The 22,654-nt window shown below is 45.9% G+C and overlaps 1 protein-coding gene across 1 annotated transcript in view; it reads left to right on the forward strand.

The window, feature by feature from the left end:
* Positions 1-12,134, forward strand: part of UNC79 (unc-79 homolog, NALCN channel complex subunit) — a 438,710-nt gene extending 426,576 nt beyond the window's left edge. The window contains exons 51-52 of the mRNA XM_063947577.1: positions 6,768-6,809; positions 9,397-12,134. Coding sequence (XP_063803647.1) covers positions 6,768-6,809; positions 9,397-9,597 — 243 coding nt within the window. The 3' untranslated portion in view covers positions 9,598-12,134. The remainder of the gene's footprint in view (positions 1-6,767; positions 6,810-9,396) is intronic.
* The last annotated feature ends 10,520 nt before the right edge of the window (positions 12,135-22,654 follow it).

A 22,654-nucleotide genomic window follows, 5' to 3' on the forward strand; every position in this document is an offset into this window, starting at 1 on the left:
CTAACACTGTCAGCAGACATGTAGAATACTTAAGTGTCCTGTAAAATGCACAGCACTGACATGCAGGTGGCTTTACAGAGGAGGATTTGCCCAAACAGTTCCAGGATCAGCTCTGCTTGCTATAATGGCGCCCAATGCTGACAGGGAGTGAGAGACAGATATGCAGCTCCAGGGCGGGAACATTTACTCTAAATGGCGCCCTGGGGCTGGGGGAGGGGCTACAGGTCATAGCTTTATCCGCCTGCTGGACTTCACCACCGGGTACTGGGGGCTTAATAAAACGGTTTTATGAGAGAAAACCGACCTGTGCCCATGCCATGGTGGTCTAGTGGGGTCCCTGTGCTACCACAGTGTCCACGCCAGCGCGCGGCCCGCCTCCCACCGGCCGCGCGGGTTCGCGATTTACAGCGGGTCCCATTGAGGGGACCCCTCACCTCCTCCCTGAGTGCAGCCACGCGATCCGGGAGAGCAGCGGTCGTGTGTGTGACTAACATGGAAGAAAACCAGAGCCTCCGCTGTAGGTACCCGGCAACCAGGGCGCGGGAGTATACAGGAGATGTCTGACTGACATCTAACACAGTCAGTGTCTCTGTTGCAGCCCTTGACGTCTTCAATGTTTTTAAAAGCTTCTCTCAGGGCTGCTGGAGCAGTCCCCCTGTTAAGTGCCTGCTTACTGCATGGCACCAACTACAAAACTGAGCTCCTGTGCACGGAGGCGGGGTTAAATAGGAGGCGATGCTATGCATTCTGGGAACAGTCAAAGCTTTGAGCCTGTTGGTGCCTCGGATCAAGATCTTACTTTACACCCCAATATCATTCCCTGTGGAGCCCAGTGTACCCCGCAGCAGAAATTAGATTTTTAACTTTTTCATGCTTTACCATCCACGTGGACTACAACTGGGAATAGTAACCTGTGCCAAGCGCAGCGAGGCACCTTGCCGGCAGCATGGCGAACAAAGCGAGCCATGCAAGGGTACGCGGTACACTAATTGGGGTTCCTGTTCATGTTACGGAAACAAATGACACAAAAAACATGTGTCGTTCCTTTCACGTGTTGACCATTTTCATGTGTCGACCACTTGTCCATGTCAATTTTGTATAGAAAGTCAAATGTTAATTGTCCTAGCTGCAGCAGGGGATAGGTGTCAATTGACAGGCTTTTGGTGGGCAAACATTTTCTTTGAGATATAGGTACACCATCGATTTTCTGGCATCCTCGGTTCCTGTGCCGTGACGGATTATCAATTTTGCTGGATTAACGGTGCAAACTTTTTTTACTAATTGTGCACCTTCAGAACATTTCTAAAGCAATAAATAGTAACATATATGCTACAGTATTAATTAATTGTAATTAATGAATAAACACAGTAGTGTATGCAAAACTTTTTATAAGCAAAACAGGTATCAGGTACTTGCTGTGACCTTGGACGCCATAACAGCCCCACTGATGCTTGCTGTGTCACCTGCAGTGTCCGCGGATGCTGTACCCACTGACACTTGTGCGTATTGCGTGTTGCGTGTCACGCACATGCGCAGAAAATGTTCCGGATTAAAAGACATCCCTAACCCCTTTTAATCCAGACAAAGTAAAATTGTCCGGATTAAAAGAGGTTCCGGATCATCGGTTGCCGGAAAATCGGTGGTGTACCTGTACAAACTCAGGCAGAGGTTCCCAAACGCGGTCCTCAAGGCACCTCAATGGTCCAGGTTTTCAGTGTATCCATGCTTGGCCACAGGTGACTTGATTAGTATCTCAGTCAATTTGATTTAACCATCTGTGCTGAGCCATGGATATACCTAAATCCTGGACTGTTGGGGTGCCTTGAGGACTGCGTTTTGGAATCTCTGAACTAAGGTTTGGAAAGAAGACTGTTTGTGCTTTCAGTATCTCCTGTTTTGTGATAAGCCAAAACTGGTTTTACATGGAGACGTGAAAGACAAAAGTGGATTCTAAATCTGATTGTGTTTTCGAATGCAAACTAGTGGGTTTCGTGTAACAACAATTAAGAATTCCTAGGTTGCATTATGTAGGATGCAGATTTATGTTTAAATGACAAAAACTTTGTCTATGGGTGAGAGGATGAATGCAATTGAAATTCAAGTTATATTTACATTTGTGAAAGAGACAGGAACATGTTAATCAGATTGTGTTTGGAAAAGCACACTGGTTTGGTTCATATGGTTCATATAAGAAAAGGAGCAGAACTTTGCTTTATCCAATTCTTAACTCTTTTGAAATGTAACTTGTATTTATTTATATTTTGTGTGACTGGTTGGAGAAGACAGGGAGGGTTTACCCCCCTGTGGTACTGTATGTTGGTTTGAGGCCTGTGTGCTTCGGGGTGTATTATACCATTTTCATTCTGCTGTGAACATCTTGCTGTATGCTGTTTCCCCTAGCAATAGAGCAGAGGTTCTCAAACTCGGTCCTCGTGGGCCCACACAGTGCATGTTTTGCAGGTCTCCTCACAGAATCGCAAGTGAAATAATTAGCTCCGCCTGTGGACCTTTTAAAATGTGTCAGTGAGTAATTAATACACCTGTGCACCTGCTGGGTTACCTGCAAAACATGCACTGTGTGGGCCCACGAGGACCGAGTTTGAGAACCTCTGCAATAGAGAATAGTTCTCTTTAGAACTATTGCAAATAAACATCATTTGCCTCAAGAGGAACGCTTCATCTTGTGACCTGCAGGGGCAGGGGCGGATCCAGAAGAAAATGATAGGTGGGGCACCATGGAAGGGGCAAGTACATTTGCGTGCGGCTTTGGTGCATGGTGCAGTGTGCAGGGGTCAGCGTTTGAGGGGCAGGGGGCAGCGTGTGAGGGTCAAGGTGCAGGGGGCAGTGTGTGAGGTGCTGGGTACAGGGGGCAGTGTGTGAGGGGCAGGGGGCAGCATAATAATGCCCACAATAGTAGCACCCCATAATACACATAATACACATAATGCCCAACACAGTAGCGCTTCTTATACAATGCCCACAGTTGTAGCGCTCATTATGCAATGTCCACTGTACTGGTAGTGCCCCTTATATAGACCCCATAGTAGTGGTGCCCCTTATGCAATGCCCATATTGCCCCCAGTAGTAATGTTGCCTGTAGTATCTTCTGATTATTTTTTTTATAAATATGATGTAGATGGTTCACTTCATATTTCTTTAAAAAGCAGAAATAGGTGGATTTAATGTACTAGTTCCCAGGTTTCATGTATCAAACCTATGGTAGTTTTTAAATGATGATGATATTATTATTATTATTATTATTATTATTATCATCAATAAATGTAAACAAAAATATTCAATCAATATAATGTTCTTTTGATTTGACCCAAGAATCAAAATGACAGACACTTATCACTCCATTGGGAGTTTCTCTTCGAGCATTTTTGGAAAGTGTCCCCTGAAGTTGCTGCTGACTTGGCCTTCATGTGTGAGATCTTATTGAGTTGACCTGGACTCCTGTATATTGTGACCCACTGTATAGTGGCGGAACTTGTAAGTGGTGGGCCCAGGGGCAAAAGTATAATTTGGGCCCCCCTCTTCTACCCCAACCCAAGTTCACAATATCATGCCAAACAGCAGTGGGGGATAACATAAGACAGGGGGAGGCAGAAGTTGATATAGAGAGGCGAAAGTTGACAACGGAAGGAAAAAGGGTGATGGGGAGGCAGTGGGTGACAGGGAGAGACAGTGGGTGACAGGTAGAGACAGTGGGTGATGGGTACAAGCACAATGTCTTGTGTGGCGCAGAGCACAGGGGGCATGCACCTTGGTGGGGTCAGGAACATAGTGGCTTCTGCTCTGTCCCTGACAGGGACCCCTGCCCCCTGTGCTTTCCTTAGTTTGGCACTCAGTCAGGCAGACTCTGACAGCGCCAGTTGTCTGTTAATTAGAGGCAGTAAGTGGCTGTCATCATCGACATATAGGTGGCAGGACTCTTCTTTCAGGCCAGCACACACAAGATCAGCCCTGCCTCCCTAAGGTAAGAGGCAGGTCCCTCAGGCAGTGGGGACCACCCTGCTCTCTGCACTGGGCTACTCATCCGACATTGGGGGTGATTCAGAGATGATCGTATATGTGCTAAAAATCTCTGACACGCGTGGGGACACCCAGCACAGGGCTAGCCTGCTCTGTTTGTCAAGCCCCACCCCCACTTCCCCTCGCAGAGGTGCAAAAACATCACACGGTGGCGATGCTTTCACACCTGGCTAGTAGCTCCCTGCTACCCGCCATGTTTTGGGTTGCAGCAGCTGCGTGTGACATCATGCATCTGACACGGCCCGCCCAAGCAACGGCCCAGACACGCCTGTGTTGTCCGGGCCCCCCCCCCCCCCCTCCCCCATGGCTGTTCGGACATCGCCAGCATGCCCCGCGACTGCCTCTGCCTGTCAATCAGGCAGAGGCGATCGCGCCAGTGAGATGCTTTCGCTGCTGCGTGCACGCATAACACTGGGCTTCAGGCTGCGGCAGCGATCAGCTCTGAAATAGGCCCTTTGCTCAAAATGGTCTGCGGGGGGTCAGAGCATAATGATAATGGGTGCAGTGTGTTTGCGGTGCACACGGGCCCCTAGGTCCGCACACACTGCACCCAGAGTGTATACATACCCCTCTGGAGTCCCGCTGCGGCGGCTCTGTATGTTTGAAAATGCCCGCCACGGCCATTTACGAGTGATTTGCGCATGCGCACTGGAGGTGTCCCCAGGAACAAGGAGCAGGCGCCATGGCACAGTAGGCTTTGGCTTTAAGCCAGAATCTAATAGCTGTCGGAGAGGACAATCTCTCCCGCAACAGAGATTGCACGCAGGTCCCCTCCTCTCTTAAAAAACACCCCTGGGCCAGGGGATAACTCATTGCTGGTCTGGCCTCCATTGCGGGCCCCCTCCTCTATGTTGCGGGCCCCCTCCCCTCCTCTCAGGCCCCTTAGTCCTCAGGGGCCCTGGTGCAATGCACCTGCCGCATCAATGGTAGTTCCGTCTCTGCCACTGTATCTAGGACAGTGCTAAATTTCGATGTTCCTTCCCTGCATTATCAACCTGCGGTGTGACAGGAGAACAGGCTTGTCTATTTTTGAAAAAGCATTTCAGGGAGATTGTAAAAGTAACACCTACAAGCACAGTATTAAAGTGGGCGTGTACTGCTACATCTGGGAGGTGTCATAAAAATGACTAACACATACTTGCCTACCCTCCCGGAATGGGCGGGAGGCTCCCGAAATTCGTGTGACCCTTCCGGCCCCCTGGAAGAGCAGGGAAGTATCCCGATTTCAGTGGTCACCTCCTGCACGGCCGCCCACTTAGCAAGTAAAGTGGGCGGTCCGGGCAGGCGATGACGCGATTCTTGTTGAATCGCGTCATCATAGCCCCCCCCCCGCTGTATAATGCCGGCAATAGCGGCATTACACAGTGGGGAGCGTGGCTTACATGACGCGTCCAGCAGCTCCGCCATCATTCCGCCTCTGGCCCGCCCCCCTCAGCACATCACCACACTGCCCGCCTGCCCTGCTGAGCCGACCGGCTGCTCTCTCCCGGAGAGAGCAGCCCAAAAGTCGGTAAGTATGGACTAACATGATCTATAAGATCTATAAAAATTTATGAAAGATCTACAGTACTTATTGATGAAATACACTGATACTCTTTATGGCCTGCTCATCCATTGTGTTTTACAATTGGTTTCATAGAAGTGGCCAAAACAAGCCTTATTTAAAAATGCATTTAGCCATTGGGATCAATGTGCCTTATAACCAATGCAGGGGAAAAACACTGATGATTGCAATTGAATGTATATATCTCAGATCCCACCCCCCTCCTTCCTCCTAAGAATATAGTAGCTACTGTACATAATGGGGGTAAGGGGTAATCAGGGACATTGCCAGTCTCTTCAGGAGTTAGGGAGATTGCTGCTAGTCAGGGAGTCTCCCTGACAATCGGGGAGAGTTATAGGCCCTACACATTCGGCGATGTGCCGCCGAGCTGCCCGACCGCCGATACGGGCGACCCGGCGGCGGGGGGGCAGTGACGGGGGGAGTGAAGTTTCTTCACTCCCCCCGTCACCCGACTCCGTAGACTTGCAGGCAAATATGGACGATCTCGTCCATATTGGCCTGCATGCACAGCCGACATGGCCCCAGCGATGAACGAGCGCGGGGTCGTGCATCGTTCATCGCTGGTGCCTCCACACTGCACGATATGAACGTTATCTCGTTCATTAATGAACGAGATCGTTCATATCGTGCAGTGATATCGGCATGTGTGTAGGGCCCTTTAGTTCCCTTTCCATAACTGATGTTATTGTTTTTGTTTGTTTGTTTTTTATTTTGTGGAATCATGAATAGACAGATATTGGGCCTGATTCTGCTAAAATTCTGTACACCAGTCTAGATTGACAGTCTACTGTGAGTGTCCGTCCGTATTCTGAGTCTCACAGATGTCTGTTCCCAGCTCTCCATTTGTTAGGACAGAGAACATCACTGTTATTGGTACTAGGTAGCATGTTGGCACCCGGTGCTAGGTGCAAGAGATAGGGCTGAAATAAGTGTCCACTTGGCATATGCACAATACAAAATATGGTGTAACTCTGGCTACACGCCCCTTACACGCCCACAATGTGGTTGTCTCATGTGCATACGCCCAGTTGTCACCCTGTTTATTATATATATAGTAACATATTTCACGGATGGAAATAAAGGGGCGCGATGTGCAGTCTACTACAGATTCAGGGACATAATATTTATTAAGGAGTCTGATCACTTTACCTCCATGTCTTCTCTGCAGCTTATACCAATGTGGCTTCCCATGATCCAGTCAAACATAAAAGTAAGTATACAGTATATATATTAAGAGTGAGAAATGAAAGTCTGGTTATACAAGGTTGCACTATGATGATTCTAAATTGAAAGTTAAAATTTAGCATAAAATATACAGGGAACTAAGGCAAAGATCTTACCATCCAGATGGTAGCAGGACATAGGACTTACCCTTGGTGCTGTGACACTGGGAGAGCTACTTACCTACATGTATTTTGGTCTAGTCCCCACATACACATAACTCAATCTGTCCTACCAGTCCCTGTACTGTAACATGCTGGGTACTAGGACCCAGAGACTGCAGGGAGGTGTGATCTCGGCCTATATTTACTGTGTAAGAGTGTCACTTAGCGCATAAGGGGGGACACTCAGATACCTGCTATTACCCACTGCTTGATACCTCTGCTGGTGACCCCTGTATAACCCCTGTGGTCCTGCATTAATCCTGTACCTGCTGTTTACTAATAAACCCAGGATTCTCGTTAAGGGATGCCCGTGTGGCCTTTACCATCTGCTGTGCACCTTCTGTAACCACCTTCCCAATAGGCTATATCAACAGCCCCAATGTGTTCTCAACTCTCAGATCATAGCTGTCCCACGGCTGATGCTTCTGCATTTCCATTTTGATTTTCCAGATATAGGAATTTCACTGATGTCATAAAATGTTTAATTCCCAGATGTTAAAGGTCATCATACATTCCTTCTACCAGGGAATGGTTTACTAGCACTGCAACATGACAGAAAACATTCCCCATAACCTACAAGATAGGGAACAGGCCTTTTCGATAAGACCTTGTCAGACTGAAATTATTTTGTTAGATGTACAAATATAGCTCATCATAAATTTCCTGCCTTTGTATCCACCTCAATTTTATCCCCATGCGATATTATCATCTTTATCATAGTGCTAGATCTTTTGACCAGATACTTTCTTGTTCCTCTCCCCATCCCCAACGACCGTTTTTAGTGTTAGGTATTCCTATGCTGTATTTCACATATTGCACTTTTATTTGTATTTCTGTTATTCGGGTTCTCTATAGCTTTATCTGTAATCCAGCGAATGTGTTTTACCAGAGTGGTGTTAGGATAAGGCATTCACGTTCTGCCTTTTTCCCAATTTACACCCCTGTCCCTCATACTGTACTGCTGTTCTGAAAAATTCTATTAGATAAACAATTCTACAAAAAAAAAAGGGGAAAATCTGTATTCCAACACTCTGGTTACGTCATTGGGCCCCCATTTATCAAACCTTGGAGAGTGATACATAGCACGGTGATAAAGTACCAACCAACCAGCTCCTAACTGCCACGTGACAGGCTGTGTTTGAAAAATGACAGTTAGGAGCTGATTGGCTAGTACTTTATCACTGTGCTATTTATCATTCTCCAAGGTTTGATAAATCTGGACCTTGATTTGTTAACTTTTTATTGCCAATTCCTCTGTAATGTATTTTGACTTCCTAATGTTAATGTAAATTGTGAGGGACCAAGTAGACAGCCTTGGTATTTTGTATTATTGTTCAGATACTGTTCATCTGTGGAGTTGGCAGTAAATGGTCTTACTAACATGATAATCAGTAGATGCACAACAGTGTGACAGCAGAATACCCAATGAAGGGTAATGTAATGTCAACAACTACAGGAAGAAGGGAGATTGGCCTTTAGCTGGGTACACACGACACCGACTTGATGGCAGACACGCCGTCGTGCCAACAAAACAGCCGATTCAGGGAAGGATATACACTTACCAATCAGTCACTTAACATGTCGATCCTCACAGCTGGGCGGGCATTTGAATTTGCGCGCCTAGCTGTGACATCAGTCCCTGCAGCCGCTGTACGGGAGATCAGCAGACCGCCCGTACACACAGCCAGATGTGCAGCTATATATTGCCCATCTGCTTGCTGCATCGCCGACGTGATAGGTATGTGAACGTCACTCACAGACATATGGGGTGTACACACCCGCCGACCCGCTTGCTATATATTGGCTATTGTGTACGCAGATTTAGAGTTTTACATACCTCTCAACCATCCCAGTTTTGGCTGGACAGTCTTGCTTTGATGTTCACGTGGTATCAATTAATAATCCAACCCTCTGACTTAAATACAACAAAACAGGCAACAATATGTCAGACTGATGTCACAGCTTTAATTAGTATTACCCATAGTAGCGGCAAAAGCACAGACAAGCAATCAGCTCCCAAATGGGGGTAGTTGTAGGTCCCTGGCGCTCCCTGGCCAGGACAATTTCCCCTCCCATGGATCAGTAATGTACCCCCCCACTATTGAGGTGTCAGTGCTGTTGTGCAAACTCAAAACCGAGCAGGCTATTTACCACCTACCGCCCATTTCTAACACCTCCTCACTTACTCCCCATTGGCTCATGTCCCTAACCAATGACCAGCTCCTTTAATGAACCCTTAACTTTCCAAAATCGCATATGCTACAGCCACAGCAGGTTACGTAACTGCCTAGCGGCTTGTTCAGCCTTCTGTTAACCTTTAACATTTGACAACTGGATTACAGCACACTGTACTAAAATGATTTCATGTATTAACTAACGTTAAACTGCTAATGTGTATTTCACTTCTGGCAGCATTTGTCAGCGGGTCTACAGCTGCGCCTACAGGCGATACAGAACAATGCAAACCAGCAGAACCTGCGGATGCTACAGGGATCGGCACAGATGAGCCACAACTCAGGGGTACTGCGGAAGTGGTTGCAGTGCACCCAGTTCAAGATGGCACAGGTGGAGATCCAGTCCTCTGAAGCCGCATCTCAGTTTTACCCTTTGTGACCTTTTGGAAACAGAACACAGTGGGTCCCGCTTATACCCGTAATGGTGAAGACTCTTCGGGCTCTTTAATGTTTTCTTTGTCGAAACGCTAGACCTGAATGATGATCGGTGGTGTTAAAGCCAAATTGCTAAAGGTTGAGAGTCAATACTAACATATTTTTCTATTTCCATTGGTGAAAGAAAACAGGTTTGACAACAAATGACACTTTTGAAAAATACCAAATAAGTGCAGTTTTATTTCCTCTATAATGTTTCAGTGGAAGAAAGCCGTGGATGTCATGCAGTCTCTTCATAGTAATTGCTCAAAGGGAGAGCAGCCTAAAATAACTGTCACTTAAGCATTTACCACCGCAGCCAAAATATTATATATATATTTATATATATATATATATATATATATATATAAAAAATATATATATATATATATATATACATTTTTTTAAATATATATTTATAATTAACAATGCAATGCCTAGGTGCAATTAGTTGCTTTAACGTTTAATCCATTTTTATTGTTATTATACCTCTCTGGCATGTATATAATTGGTGAAAGGTTCTATTTTATTTATTTTATTATACTGTGTTCTAAGAAATTTGATACAGAGATGAGCCTATATCTATATATACTTGTTCTAGTTATGCCGACAGAGCTTCTCAGACAGATCTAGGTTTTATGCAGCAAACTAAGTATCCTAGTGGGTAATCCATATGTGGGTAATCCATACATCTTTATATATATATATATATATATATATATATATATAGATAGATAGATAGATAGATAGATAGATAGAAATACTGTGTGTGTGTGTGTGTGTGTGTGTGTGTGTGTGTGTGTGTGTGTGTGTGTATAATTCTTACATATCTGATGGCTGACATCTTTTATTTTTTTCTAATTTACTGCAGTCTGTTTACAGATACTTTATTTTTCTTTCGCCCTTAGATTTGTAGCTATGCTACCAAACTAGCTTAATCTAAAATGATGTTGTGTTGGTAAATGCAAACTGTAGGACATCTGGCTGTTCACACACCATGGAGGAGGTGACAGATGAGATGGTTCAAGTATATTATTCCTGTTGTAAATCACTTCAGCAAAATGTGCTTAGCAGATTAATCAAGAAGCCACATAAACAGCCATGACAAATGTGAGTAGCGCACATCGAGATATCACAGAAAAATAATCTTAAAGTATTTTGGTTTGAAATTTAATAAAAATAGATTATGTCCACCCAGATCAATCAGAGAGCTGAAGAAAGTTTTACATTAACTGAAACATTGGGTAAAGAACCTGATTCACACCTTCAAAATATGCCCTGCAATATACCTGTTATTCAGGGAAGGTGGGCACATTAGATATATATAAAATAAATATATATAACAAAAACTTCTTTCTATTTATGTAGATGTATATTTGTCAGAGGCGAAGTGACTACATTGATAGACTTGGAAGAGTCTTCATTGCTTCAGTTTTGAGAAGATGCAGAGAGTAAATTCATGCAGACATTATATTGAGATAGACAGGTAATTCCTGAGCTCATTCATTTTTTAGATTAGAATGGGAAAATGAGAGTTTATGCTCAAGATTCTAATGATACAGAAATGTATTACTAACATTATATTGAGATTCTATTGAGAGAAATATTTATTTTCAGGGATTAAAAAGAGACAGAGGATGTTTTGCCAATGTCATACTGAAAGAGAAAGTTTATTTTCAAGATAATTTTCAGATAGGACATTGAGCGTATATATTCAGGTGGAAAAGGTCATTTATAAAAACGAAGCGGTACTCCTAGCGGTTTTGTGACATCACACGCCTATGTTTTTATGGTCAACCATGGATCTGTATGGCAAGGCGGTGGCACTACGGAGGCATAAAATCAGCAGTAGTTTATAAAAATACATTTAGTTAAATGAAGGAGGTTGATTCTGAGCCAGATTCATTTTGCAATGCGTCTTAATCTGAATACATAATGGGTGGTGAGCATTAAGACGCACGGAAGGGCTGCGTATAATGCAGTGACGTGGGCACGTCCGACTTCTGTGCAAGTCCAGACAGTGCTGATGAAAGCTGCAGCACAGACTCAAAATATAACAGTGGATGAAAACCAACAAATACCCACATAAATGGACAGATAGCTTATGTAGCATATGTTAGTCCAGGCTGCCATGTCTAGACGCAAATTCCGGCGCAGCTGCCTCTGATTCAGGATCATACGTTAAGAATTCAAAGCCAAAATCAGATAGTTATCTCCTGGCATTATACATACCCTTCAACTGTACCTTTTTGGCCTGTATGGTACCGTTTTTTTTACAGTCAGTACCGGTCATAAAGCGCTTTGTACAAGGTTTTGGTGTCTCTCAATCCTACTGACTCCTATGGGAGCGCAGCAAGGACACGCCTCCTTTGCCCATGGCCACGCCCCCTTCCCTACAGCCGTGTTGGAGTGTATGCATTATATGGAGATGGGAAATTTTTGCTTTAGATTAAATTATAAAATATTTTCTCTGACGTCCTAGTGGATGCTGGGAACTCCGTAAGGACCATGGGGAATAGCGGCTCCGCAGGAGACTGGGCACAAAAAGAAAGCTTTAGGACTACCTGGTGTGCACTGGCTCCTCCCCCTATGACCCTCCTCCAAGCCTCAGTTAGATTTTTGTGCCCGACCGAGCAGGGTGCAATCTAGGGGGCTCTCCTGAGCTTCTTAGATAAAAGTTAGTTTTAGGTTTTTTATTTTCAGTGAGACCTGCTGGCAACAGGCTCACTGCATCGAGGGACTAAGGGGAGAAGAAGCGAACCTGCCTGCTTGCAGCCAGCTTGGGCTTCTTAGGCTACTGGACACCATTAGCTCCAGAGGGATCGAACACAGGCCCAGCCTCGGAGTCCGGTCCCAGAGCCGCGCCGCCGGCCCCCTTACAGAGCCAGAAGCAAGAAGAGGTCCGGAAAATCGGCGGCAGAAGACATCAGTCTTCATCAAGGTAGCGCACAGCACTGCAGCTGTGCGCCATTGCTCCTCATGCACACCTCACACTGCGGTCACTGATGGGTGCAGGGCGCTGGGGGGGGGGCGCCCTGAGCAGCAATATTAACACCTTGGCTGGCAAAAATACATCACATATAACCCCCAGGGCTATATGGATGTACATTAACCCCTGCCAGAATCCATAAAAATGCGGGAGAAAAGTCCGCGAAAAAGGGGCGGAGCTATCTCCTTCAGCACACTGGCGCCATTTTTCCCTCACAGCTCCGTTGGAGGGAAGCTCCCTGGCTCTCCCCTGCAGTTAATACACTACAGAAAGGGTTAAAAAGAGAGGGGGGGCACAATTTAGGCGCAGTATACAATATATATGCAGCTATAAGGGAAAACACTTTTTTATAGGTGCTATCCCTGTGATATATAGCGCCCTGGTGTGTGCTGGCATACTCTCCCTCTGTCTCCCCAAAGGGCTTTGTGGGGTCCTGTCCTCTATCAGAGCATTCCCTGTGTGTGTGCTGTGTGTCGGTACGGCTGTGTCGACAGGTATGTGGAGGATAATGAGGTGGAGGCGGAGCGAATGCCTGTAAATATGTTGTCACCCCCTGCGGGGTCGACACCGGTGTGGTTGAACTTATGGAAGGATTACGTGAAAGTGTCAACTCCTTACATAAAAGGTCGACGACACGGAACAGCCGGCTACTCAGCTTGTGACTGTTCCAGCGTCTCAAATGTCATGGGGGGCTGTAAAATCGCCCGCTACCTCAGATAACAGACACAGATGTCGACACGGATACTGACTCCAGTGTCTCATCGATGAGACTGGTGTACCCTCCAAATAGGTCCACCCGTTACAGGATTGAGGCAATGAAAAATGTATTACACATTTATGATTATACCCCAGGTACCACATAAAAGGGTATTGTGTTTGGTGAGAGAAAACTATTAGTAGTTTGTCCTGCATCTGAGTAATTAAATGAGGTGTGTGAGGAAGAGTGGTCTTCCCCCGTTAAGAAATTGATAATTTCTACAACGGTTATTGGCAGCGTACCCTTTCCCGCCAGAGGATAGGTCACGCGGGGAAATACCCCATAGGGTAGATACAGCGCTTACACGCTTATCAGAAAAGGTGGCACTACCGTCTCCGGATACGGCCGCCCTGAAGGAACCTGCTGATAGAAAGCAGGAGGTTACCCTATAAGATATGGTCACACACTAGGGCATTATATTGCGACCAGCCGTTGCTTCGGCATGGATGTGCAGTGCTCCCGCTGCGTGGTCAGATTCCCTGTCGGAAAATAACTATGGATAGGGACAATATTTTGCTGAAAATAGAGCATATAAAAGACGTGGTCTTATACATGCGTGATGCACAGAGGGATATTTGCCGGCTGGCATCAAAAAATAAGCACTAGGTCCATTGCCGCCAGACGGGGGTTATGGACTTGGCAATGGTCAGGCGATGCCGACTCGAATCGGCACATGAAAGTTGCCCTATAAGGGGGTAAAACTGTTTGGGGATAGTTTTTCAGACCTCGTTTCCACAGCTACTGCTGGGAAATCGATTTTTTTGCCACAGGCTACCCCACAACAAAAGAAAGCACCGTATCATCAAGTACAGTCCTTTCGGCCCCAGAAAAGCAAGAGGGCTAGAAGCTCATCCTTTCTGCCGAGAGGCAAAGGTAGAGGAAAAAGCTGCAACACACAGCTAGTTCCCAAGAGCAGAAGTCCTCCCTGTGTCCGGTAGGTCCACAGCATGGTGCTGGGGCTGCTCAGGCGGACCCGGGTACGGTGGGGGCCCGTCTCAGATATTTCAGCGGACAGTGGGCTCTCTCACATGGATCCCTGGGTCCTTCAAGTAGTATCTCAGGGGTACAGGCTGGAGTTCGAGACGTTCTTCCTCCCGCCGTTTCCTAAAATCTGCCTTACCGGCACCTCTTTCTGCCAGGGAGACGGTGTTGGTGGATATTCAACACTATAATCACAACAAGTGATTGTCAAGGTGCCCCTCCTTCAGCAAGGAAGGGGTTACTATTCCACAGTGGTTGTGGTACCAAAACTGTTCGGTGAGACCCATCTTGAAATTAAAATACTTGAACTTTTATATCAGAAGATTCAAGTTCAAGATGGAATCGCTCAGGGCGGTTATTACGAGCCTGGACGAGGGGGATTACAGGGTCTCCCTGGACATCAAGGATGCGTACCTGCATGTCCCCATTTACCCCCCTCACCAGGAGTACCTCAGATATGTGGTACAGGACTGTCACTATCAGTTCCAGACGCGGCCGTTGGAGTTGTCCACGACACCGAAGGTCTTTACCTAGGTAATGGCCGAAGTGACGATACTCCTTCGCAAGAAGGAAGTTTTTATTATCCCGTACTTGGACGATCTCCTGATAAAGGCGAGGTCCAAAGAACAGTTGGTAGTGGGGGTAGCACTCTCTCGGGAAGTGCTACAACAGCACGACTGGATTCTCAATATTCCAAAGTCACAGCTGGTCCCGACGACACGTCTTCTGTTCCTGGGAATGTTTCTGAACGCAGACCAGAAAAGAGTGTTTCTTCCTGTGGAAAAAGCCGAGGAGTTGTCATCTCTAGTCAGAGACATCCTAAAACCAGGACAGGTGTCGGTACATCAATACACACGAGTCCTGGGAAAAATGGTAGCTTCGTACGAAGCATAATTCCATTCGGAAGACTCCACGCAAGGACGTTCCAGTGGGACCTGTGGGACTAATGGTCCGGGTCCCATCTACAGATACAACAGCGGATAACCCTGTCAGCAAGAAACAGGGTGTCGCTGCTGTGGTGGCTGCAGAGGGCTCATCTACTAGAGGGCCGCAGATTCGGAATACAGGACTGGGTCCTGGTGACCACGGATGCCAGCCTTCGGGGCTGGGGTGCAGTCACACAGGGAAAGAATTTCCAAGGAGATTTCGCTTCACATAAATATTCTGCAGCTAAGGGCCATTTACAATGCCCTAAGCCAAGCAAGGCCCCTGCTTCGGAACCAGCCGGTACTGATCCAATCAGACGACATCACGGCGGTCGCCCATGTAAACAGACAGGGCGGCACAAGAAGCAGGATGGCGATGGCAGAAGCCACAAGGATTCTCCGATGGGCGACCTACACCCAGGAGAATGGGGACTTCATCCAGAAGTTTTCCAAATGCGGGTAAACCGTTGGGAATGACCACGGGTGGACATGATGGCGTCCCGCCTCAACAAGAAGTTGAAAAGATATTGCGCCAGGTCAAGGGACCCTCAGGCGATCGCTGGGGACGCTCTAGTGACACCGTGGGTGTACCAGTCGGTTTATGTGTCTCCTCCTCTACCTCTCATACCCAAGGTACTGAGAATAAAAAGAAGGCGAGGAGTGAAAACCATACTTGGGGTTCCGGATTGGCCATGAAGAGCTTGGTACCCGGAACTTCAAGAGATGCTGGCAGAGGACCCTTGGCCTCTGCCGCTCAGACAAGACCTGCTGCAGCAGGGACCCTGTCTGTTCCAAGACTTACCGCGGCTGCGTTTGACGGCATGGCGGTAGAACACCGGATCCTAAAGGAAAAGGGTATTCCGAAGGAAGTCATCCCTACCCTGATCATAGCCAGGAAGGATGTCACCACAAGACATTATCGCCGCGTTTGGCGAAAATTTGTTGCTTGGTGGGAGGCCATGAAGGCCCCGACGGAGGAATTTCAACTATGTCGATTCCTGCACTTCCTGCAAGCAGGGGTGACGTTTGGGCCTCAAATTGGGGTCCATTAAGGTCCAGATTTCGGCTCTGTCGATTTTCTTCCAGAAAGAACTGGCTTCACTGCCTGAAGTTCAGACTTTGGTTAAAGGAGTACTACATATTCAGCCTCCTTTTGTGCCTCCTGTGACACTTTTTGGATCTCAACGTGGTGTTGGATTTCCTAAAGTCGCATGGGTTGAGCCACTTAAAACCATGGAGCTAAAGTATCTCGCGTGGAAAGTGGTCATGCTGTTGGCCTTGGCCAGGCGTGTGTCAGAATTGGCGGCTTTGTCATGTAAAAGGCCTTATCTGATTTTCTATATGGATAGGGCAGAGTTGAGGACTCGTCCTCAGTTTCTCCCAAAGGTGGTCTCAGGTTTTCACTTGAACCAACCTATTGTGGTGCCTGCGGCTACTGGGGACTTGGAGGATTCCAAGTTGCTGGACGTAGTCAGGGCCCTGAAAATTTTATTTTTCCAGGACGGCTGGAGTCAGGAAAACTGACTCGCTGTTTATCCTGATGGCACCCAACAAGCTGGGTGCTCCTGCTTCTAAGCAGTCTATTGCACGCTGGATTTGTAGCACTATTCAGCTGGCGCATTCTGCGGTAGGATTACCGCAGCCTAAATCAATAAAAGCCCATTCCACAAGGACGGTGGGCTCATCTTGGGCGGCTGCCCGAGGGGTCTCGGCTTTACAACTTTGCCGAGCAGCTACTTGGTCAGGGGCAAACACGTTTGCAAAATTCTATGAATTTGATACCCTGGCTGAGGAGGACCTGGAGTTCTCTCATTCGGTGCTGCAGAGTCATCCGCACTCTCCCGCCCGTTTGGGAGCTTTGGTATAATCCCCATGGTCCTTACGGAGTTCCCAGCATCCACTAGGACGTCAGAGAAAATAAGAATTTACTTACCGATAATTCTATTTCTCGTAGTCCGTAGTGGATGCTGGGCGCCCATCCCAAGTGCGGATTGTCTGCAATACTTGTACATAGTTATTGTTAACTAATCGGGTTCTTGTTGTGAGCCATCTATTCAGAGGCTCCTCTGTTATCATGCTGTTAACTGGGTTTCATATCACAAGTTGTACGGTGTGATTGGTGTGGCTGGTATGAGTCTTACCCGGGATTCAAAATCCTTCCTTATTGTGTACGCTCGTCCGGGCACAGTATCCTAACTGAGGCTTGGAGGAGGGTCATAGGGGGAGGAGCCAGTGCACACCAGGTAGTCCTAAAGCTTTCTTTTTGTGCCCAGTCTCCTGCGGAGCCGCTATTCCCCATGGTCCTTACGGAGTTCCCAGCATCCACTACGGACTACGAGAAATAGAATTATCGGTAAGTAAATTCTTATTTTTTTCTTGAGATTATGTTGTGTTGATTCAAGACAATTCCTGAGAATTTATTCTGATAGATTGTTCCTGGCAATATTCTTGTAGAGAAGATCTATTGATGGGGGTAATAATGAGACGTTTACTCCAGATGTTATAGTGAATTAATAGTGATATCATAAATTTAATAATAGATGGGGAAAAAAAATACATTTTACATTATGACAGAGAGATCACGGGTAATATTTTATTAAGATACAAAGTCAAATCCTTATAATATATTAGGAAATAAAGTTTATTCCTGAGGCTATATTGGATAGGTGATTTTTCTGACATTATAATATAGAATTAATAAGATTATATTCTGGCAAAAAGATCATTCTTAATATTATAATGAAGAATTAATTAATGAATTACCGAAATTATATTTGAATAGAAAGTTTGTTACATTTAAGATATCATTTATATCTCCAGAAATTAATCAAGATTTAAATGAGACATTATAGATTGTATTTTAGAGTTATATGTAAAAATATATACCTCAAATATAAACTATTACAGAGCCTAGTCCCATCACTAAATTGGAATACAAATAATTAGTTTAGAACAGAGTGGGATGCATACTAACATGGAGCGGATATTCAATAACCCATAGCAACCCATTTGTTTTGATTGATTTAGTGCAAATTAGATAATGAAAGACAATGTTTAATTGGATGAATTCTTTGCACATTTACTCCATTTTTTAGTAAATAATCACATTTATATGTGATATTTGTATAAAATTTATACCAACAGTTTTATTATACAGCACCAACCTTGGTTTAACATAGTATGACACACTATTTATATATTGGACTGTTGAGATTCCTTGTAGGGTGTAAGTCAGAGTTTTCAAGGCACACAAACAGGCCAGGTTTTAAGGATATCCATATTTGAGCACAGGTGACTTAATTAGTAACGCAGGGCCTAATTCAGTAAGGATTGCAAAAGCTCTGATGTTCGCTATTTTCATCTGAGATGCTATTGCATTGAAAATGCAGGGAGGAGGTGGTATGCACCTCCTCCTGCATTTACATTGCTAAGCATTGCCAATGCGCAGCAGCTTTGCAATTGCAATCCATAATAAATCAGGCACTCAGTTATTTTGATGTAGCAATCTGTGCTCAGGCCCGGATATCACTAAAACTTGGACTGTTAATGTGCCATGAGGATCGAGGTTGGGAGACACTACTGTAAGTAATAGAAAATGGGGAAGAATTAAATTATAAAGCCATTTTTTGGGTTTCCTGAGTCTTTACAAAGGGCTTCATGGCGGAACTTCACTGTGTGGTTATCCCCTGCTACTGTCAGAGTTACTGTACAATACGCTTCAGTGTCGGAGTTACACCACCACGCTGCAGTGTCAGAGTTACACCACCACGCTGCAGTGTCAGAGTTACACCACCACGCTGCAGTGTCAGAGTTACACCACCACGCTGCAGTGTCAGAGTTACACCACCACGCTGCAGTGTCAGAGTTACACCACCACGCTGCAGTGTCAGAGTTACACCACCACGCTGCTGTGTCAGAGTTACACCACCACGCTGCAGTGTCAGAGTTACACCACCACGCTGCAGTGTCAGAGTTACACCACCACGCTGCAGTGTCAGAGTTACACCACCACGCTGCAGTGTCAGAGTTACACCACCACGCTGCAGTGTCAGAGTTACACCACCACGCTGCTGTGTCAGAGTTACACCACCACGCTGCAGTGTCAGAGTTACACCACCACGCTGCAGTGTCAGAGTTACACCACCACGCTGCAGTGTCAGAGTTACACCACCACGCTGCAGTGTCAGAGTTACACCACCACGCTGCTGTGTCAGAGTTACACCACCACGCTGCAGTGTCAGAGTTACACCACCACGCTGCAGTGTCAGAGTTACACCACCACGCTGCAGTGTCAGAGTTACACCACCACGCTGCTGTGTCAGAGTTACACCACCACGCTGCTGTGTCAGAGTTACACCACCACGCTGCTGTGTCAGAGTTACACCACCACGCTGCTGTGTCGAGTTACACCACCACGCTGCAGTGTCAGAGTTACACCACCACGCTGCAGTGTCAGAGTTACACCACCACGCTGCTGTGTCAGAGTTACACCACCACGCTGCTGTGTCAGAGTTACACCACCACGCTGCAGTGTCAGAGTTACACCACCACGCTGCAGTGTCAGAGTTACACCACCACGCTGCAGTGTCAGAGTTACACCACCACGCTGCTGTGTCAGAGTTATACGCTGCAGTGTACACAGACATCAGGGGACACTGGGATGCAGTGCAATAAAACTGGTCACAAAGCAATGATAGATATATTATTATTACTTTCCGAAAGAGCCAGCTATTGCATTGGTATAAAAAAAAAGTGCACTTAGAATTTATGTAGGAAAACTATGCTTTATATGTCTTTTTATGATGAGAATATTGTGAGGCTGTCAGGGTTTTTTAAACTGTATTTTTGTTTTTTGTTTCTGTGTGTGCGCTGTCGCTTGTTTTTTTGCAGCTTGAGGGCTTGGATCCACTAGGGGGGTCTACTGAGTCCTATTCGTTGTATAATGGATTCAAAACGGCAACCGTACCCTTGTGTGATTTGAAGCAAAAAAAATGTTTTAAGCCCTGTGTTTTATGTTGTGTTTAAAGCTATGATTTCCATAATAGAACCACACTGTACCAGCCCAATAATGAGATATACATATGGAGTAGACTCTATTGCACAATATATGACTCATGTAGTTCTCTTAGGGTGGGATGCATCAATGTGCATTTTGTGGTCAAACCTCAGAAAATGCAATTTGCGTAGGTTTGCTTGTTACCGCATATGCACCCAGCTCCAGAATCTAATATATTCCAGAGCTTGGACCAGGTAACACCATCTTTAGATGGTTACCCTATAGAAACTTGTGGGCTTCTTTATGCTCTGTTGTGCATTGGCAGAGGAATATCTGATTTCAGTAGGAACTTTTGGCACAAGGATGGGGGGCGCAGTGGGGGTGGGGGGGCTTAGAGTAATGCTGATGACGACTGATCTCACAAGTGGAGAGCTGGGGGCGCTCCTGTTGCACACAGAGTACCAGTGGATGTTTGCATTGAGACTTTTGATAGTATGAAGTAGCCAAAATTGCGACCGCATTACGCACAGCTCGTAAACAGGCCCATAGTGATCAATATGGACCCCATGGTGCAATGAAGGCTGCTCCATCTGTAGTGCATATTACAGAAATGTTAGCTTATCATAAATATGGTAAACAGACACAGTATAAAGTTATCCCAGTGTACATCGGAAATATAGGGTTAAATGTAGTACACTAGATGTTATAGTCAATGTAAGTAACCGGTAAGACTGGCCAGTGTTTTAAAGAGATAATAATTTAAAAGGCAAAACCAACCTGGATTTACTTTTTAAATGATTGCCCCTTTAAAACATCGAGCATACTTGTTGGGATCTCGCCAATGCCTGCCAGGCTATTAGATGTTTCCCATAGTTACAGCCACTGTTGGATTGCACCCGCAGTAACCAATAACTGGGCTGCACAGCTGTCAGCATCTCTGCGCTGTTATTGATGTGTCATAAAAGGGACAGACATCAAACATAATATCTGTGTCACTGATGTCAGAAGCACCACTGTGACTTATTACAGTCAGGGCACACTCCTGTCAGTCCGACACGACCTGTTGTCCCCGTGTTCTTCACATCAAAACTGTAATTTACTTGTTCAGAGCTTTAGATGATTCAAAGTTGTCATTGTGCCAGCAAAAATATATACTGTATATAGATTGAAAATAAAACCTCTTTACTTTGTAGCTTTTACTAAAGAATTTATTTTATGCCATTTTAATGTAAACAAACAGAATGACTCTGTATGTGATTTATTGAAAATGAAATAAATACATATTGTTTGTAAAAAAAAAAAAAACGTTTTTGTTTTTAGTTTGCATTGCGCACTTATTATGTTCTGCCATGGCATAGCTGCAGGTCTGGAAGCATCCCCTGATGTTCCTCAGGTATACCCCTTACCCTAGAGCAATGAACGGGTGTTTTGATGGAAGTATGTATGAGGCAGCATAGTGCTTGAAAGCACTAAGCACGCCCCCTTATGACATGGCCACACCCCATTGTAATATGACCACGTCCCATATCCTGATTCCACAGATCTGAAATGTTGGTCTGCAGTGGTGCAGAATGTGATCCTTCTCCCTCACATATACAGCCTGCTTGCTGGTGCATATTATGTTTTGGTCTTCAATGTAACCTTTGTTTCTCTAACGTCCTAAGTGGATGCTGGGGACTCCGTAAGGACCATGGGGAATTGCGGCTCCGCAGGAGACTGGGCACATCTAAAGAAAGCTTTAGGACTAACTGGTGTGCACTGGCTCCTCCCCCTATGACCCTCCTCCAAGTTAGATTTCTGTGCCCGACGAGAAGGGTGCACACTAGGGGCTCTCCTGAGCTTCTTAGTGAAAGTTTTAGTTTAGGTTTGTTATTTTCAGTGAGACCTGCTGGCAACAGGCTCACTGCATCGAGGGACTAAGGGGAGAAGAAGCGAACTCACCTGCGTGCAGAGTGGATTGGGCTTCTTGGCTACTGGACATTAGCTCAAGAGGGACGATCACAGGTTCAGCCTGGATGGGTCCCGGAGCCGCGCCGCCGGCCCCCTTACAGAGCCAGAAGAGCGAAGAGGTCCGGAAAAATCGGCGGCAGAAGACGTTCGTGTCTTCAATAAGGTAGCGCACAGCACTGCAGCTGTGCGCCATTGCTCTCAGCACACTTCATACTCCGGTCACTGAGGGTGCAGGGCGCTGGGGGGGGCGCCCTGAGACGCAATAAAACACGATAAAAATACCTTACATGGCAAAAAATGCATCACATATAGCTCCTGGGCTATATGGATGCATTTAACCCCTGCCAGAATATACAGAAAAACGGGTGATAAGGCCGCCGAAAAGGGGGCGGAGCCTATCTCCTCAGCACACTGGCGCCATTT

The sequence above is a fragment of the Pseudophryne corroboree genome, chromosome 12 (assembly GCF_028390025.1).
Source record: "Pseudophryne corroboree isolate aPseCor3 chromosome 12, aPseCor3.hap2, whole genome shotgun sequence".
Lineage (NCBI taxonomy): Eukaryota > Metazoa > Chordata > Amphibia > Anura > Myobatrachidae > Pseudophryne > Pseudophryne corroboree.